At 45.1% G+C, this 3602-nt stretch overlaps 1 protein-coding gene across 1 annotated transcript in view; it reads left to right on the top strand.

Annotated features, from left to right (window-relative positions):
• The first annotated feature begins 669 nt into the window (after positions 1–669).
• LRP2 (LDL receptor related protein 2) overlaps positions 670–3602 on the top strand; it is a 241297-nt gene continuing 238364 nt past the window's right edge. The window contains exon 1 of the mRNA XM_014589797.1: positions 670–802. Within this exon, the coding sequence (XP_014445283.1) occupies positions 670–802 (133 nt within the window). The remainder of the gene's footprint in view (positions 803–3602) is intronic.

Here is a 3602-nt window from a genome sequence, read left to right on the forward strand (position 1 = left end):
TGTGGAGCGCGGGACGTCCCCCGCCGTGGCAGGGCCTGCTGAGTTCGTGCGCGTGCGAAGGGGAGGGCGGCCTGACCGGGGCCAGCAGCCAGGGGGCCAGGGCAGCGCGGCGCCGCCTGAGCTGCGCCCTCTGGGGCGCTCAGGTTGCCCCGAGAGCTGCGAGCTGCTAGTCAGAGCGCTCCTCCTTCGCGCGCCCGGGAACCGAGCAGCTGCAGACTTGAGAAAGCAGCCCCGCCGGGGTCGTGACAGTGCCCCTCACAGGGACCCCGCTTTTGTTCCCACGGGAGTTTGTCTCAGCTATTCTGGGGTGCACTTTGTGGTTGGAACCGGGGGCGTGAGGTTCGCCCCCGCGGGTCTGCAGCCTGTCCTCCCCCGAGGATTTCTTCTCCGGGGCTGAGCGGTCTTCAGCATTGCTCCGAGCGCAGTTTTCCACCTGCAGCGACTGGCCAGGGGAGATCCCTTCTTGCGCCCGGGGCCGCGGGCCAGACCAACCCCCCTCCCATCGCAGGCGAAACTTGGTCCCGCCGTGACCCCCAAGAGACCGCATCTCATGATACAGATCATTTACGAGCCAAGATAAGGCCAGGAGGTGGGATTGGCCGAGAAAGCGGCTGAGTATTTTCTTGAAGGGTTTTCCTTTCCAGCCGGGAGGTGGGGGCTTTTGTGTGGATGAATGGAGCCGGTCTGCGTGGCCGGAGTTTTGGGGCTCGAATGCAGAACGCGTCTGATACGAAGCACTTTAAACTTCTTTCAAGTTGTCTTTATGTTTTCTATAGAAAACAGAAGAGCAAGCAAGAGGCAAGTGGAGAGAATAAAAACACTAAAGAGGGGAAGAGGAGAGAGAAACTGGGAGAGAGGAAAGGGGGGGGCAAGTTTGAAAAGAGAGAGCAGGGGGAGAAAGAAAGAGAGACAGAGACACCGAGAGACCAGGAATGAATGGGAAGGGCGAGGAGGAGGCAGAAGGACCGGCAAGCTCTCTCCCTGGCTTTGCGTTGCTAGGTAGCAGGAGGGAGCTGCGTGTGACCGACCACCAGACAGACAGAGCGGACGCTGCTGCCACCGCGGGACTAATCTGTCTGTGGGGATGGGAGAGTCTGCCCTTTCGCCTCCTGCCCCTTCCTTCCCGTCGGACAACTTAATTGACCTACAATGAAAATGAAACCCCTATTGTTGTAGGATTAGCCAAAGCAATAAATTGATTTCTCTGAATCACATATTGGGGTTGATGGTGGGGACTGTGGAAACCCCCATATTTGGAGGAGAGAGCAGAGGTCTTTTGGATGGGCCGTGGCATGTATTCAAATGGTTAATCTGCTTTTTTCCCCCTCAATTCTTAGCGTAAGCTCCTTAGAGGAATCAAGTAAGTAATTATACAGCAGCTCCTAGCAGCACCCAGTTCAGACTTCCTAGGAGGAAGTTTGGAATCGCCAACAAATCTCAACACACAGTCTTGCAAAAGGGTTTGGAAAGGGAGAAGAAGCAAGGGGAGGCCATTAGCAATTCCTTCTTGGAACACCTCTGCTTCTGTTGGTAACTGAAAGCGTTTACTGCAGTGGAAGGTTTGTACAGTACTTAGGGTTATATATATCTCATGCCCTAAATAAAGTGATAGGATTTAATATATATTCCTGTCAGTGTGGACAAAAGGAATCTTGTCCTGATTCATCTGAAAGTCCCCTTACAATCAAAATATGTTCTCTTCCCTGAGGTTGATGGTTTAGTCACTAAATAACCTGTATTTACTCTTCTTGGTGGCTTATGTCCATCTATCTTCCAGTCTATGATAATAATATATTATAATACGTACAGAAATATAGTTATATAACAGGACTATGTGGCCTGTTTGAATCCTGGCCCTGGTGGCTTGAAAAACATGCTGAGCACATGTGCATACATGCCCCAAGTCAGGACAGGACAGAGAAATGGAGAAGGGATTGTGGCATGGCCACACCTCAGTCAAGGGGTTGTCTCTCTTTCTCTCTGGGAAGCACATATACATTCTGGCAAATTAAAAAAAAAAAAGAAATAGAAATAGTTACATAACATACAATTCTAAATACTTTTATTGGCTCATTTAATTTTCATGATATCCCTTTGAAGAAAGTACTCTTGTTATCTCTATTTTACAGATGGGAAAACCGAAGCATAGGGCAATGAAGTAGTTTGTCTAAGATCATACTGCTAGAAAATGGCAGAACTATGAGGCAAACCTAAGGGATTGTGAGTCCAGAGTCCATAATTTAACTGTGATAGTGTTAAAGAAGTGTTAAGGAGACTAAGAGACATTTTGCAAATTTTAATATACAAGATAAAATCCAATTCTATTTCATTATGGTGGATTTTTTTTTCTTTTTGAGAAACTTCAAATTTCTAAGATCCAAATACAAGTCTTCTCATTCCTAGTCTTCCTATTTGATTATTTTTAGACAGCATGTCCTCGGAATGTCTTTGACATGGTAGGTTGAGGAAATTTCTAGGTTCCTATTGTATTTATCCTGACTCATCATATGAAGTAAAGTATGATGTCATTGTATAGGACCTTATATAAGCACCATATTTTAGGTAAGATCTCACTGCAAACTGAGTATTTTGTGATTTATTTATTTATTTGCTACAGGATATGTGCACTTGCTGGAGAGATGAGAGGGAAAAAGAGAAAGTGAGAAATCATTCCTCCAGGGGAATGGCCATGCCACAGTCCCTTCTCCTTTCTCTTGTTGGAATTTTGGGCACACTTGTACATGTGCCAGATGTGTTTTTCACACCACCAGGTCTGGGACTCAAATGGCACAGTCGGTCATGTGGGAGCCAGCTGCCTTGACCACCACGCCAATGACTGGCCCTGTTTTTTTTTTTTTTTTTTCTTTTAACTTACTCCACATTGGTAGTTAAGCATTATTTGCATTATCCTCATATTTTATATAGAACTTTTCCAGAAAAAAAGAGCTGGAATTTTAAACTGTGCAGGTTCCAACAGTGATTTCACTACTTTCTATCTATGTGACCTTGGAGAAGTCACCTAACTTGCAAAGCTTAGATTGCTTATCTGCAAAATTGACATAATAGTAAGAAAACCTATCCCATAGCATTTTGTGGGCATAAAGAGAAAATATATAAACAGCTTAACATAGTATAAGGCCTTTGGGCAATGAAAATAAACTAGTAGCTATTTTCATTATATTTATCCACATTTAAAGTGTCGTACTCTTTTGCCTACTATTATTCATACTTCCAATTTTCAAATGTACAATAGGAAAGTCTTTATGAATTTTCCACTCACAGATCTTTGAGAAATTCCCAGATCCCAGGATGTAATTTTAAGTTTTTTTTTTTGAGAAAATTGTTGAGTTTAAACAAAGTTACATTCTTTTTGTTTTCTTTTTTTTTTCCTGTAGTCAGGCAAGTGCACTCACCAGAAGAAACAGAGAGACAGTGAAAGGGAAAGTGAGAAATCACCCCCTGCGGGAGGTGGCCACACTTCAGTCCCTTCTCCTCCTAGGATTTTGGTCATGCATGCACATTGCTGGCATGATTTTCAAGCCATCAGGTCCAGTACTCAAACTGCATTCAGCCATGTGGGAGTCTAGTGCCTTAACCACTAC

The sequence above is a fragment of the Tupaia chinensis genome, unplaced genomic scaffold, assembly GCF_000334495.1.
Source record: "Tupaia chinensis unplaced genomic scaffold, TupChi_1.0 Scaffold000381_1, whole genome shotgun sequence".
In the NCBI taxonomy this organism is placed as follows: Eukaryota; Metazoa; Chordata; class Mammalia; order Scandentia; family Tupaiidae; genus Tupaia; species Tupaia belangeri.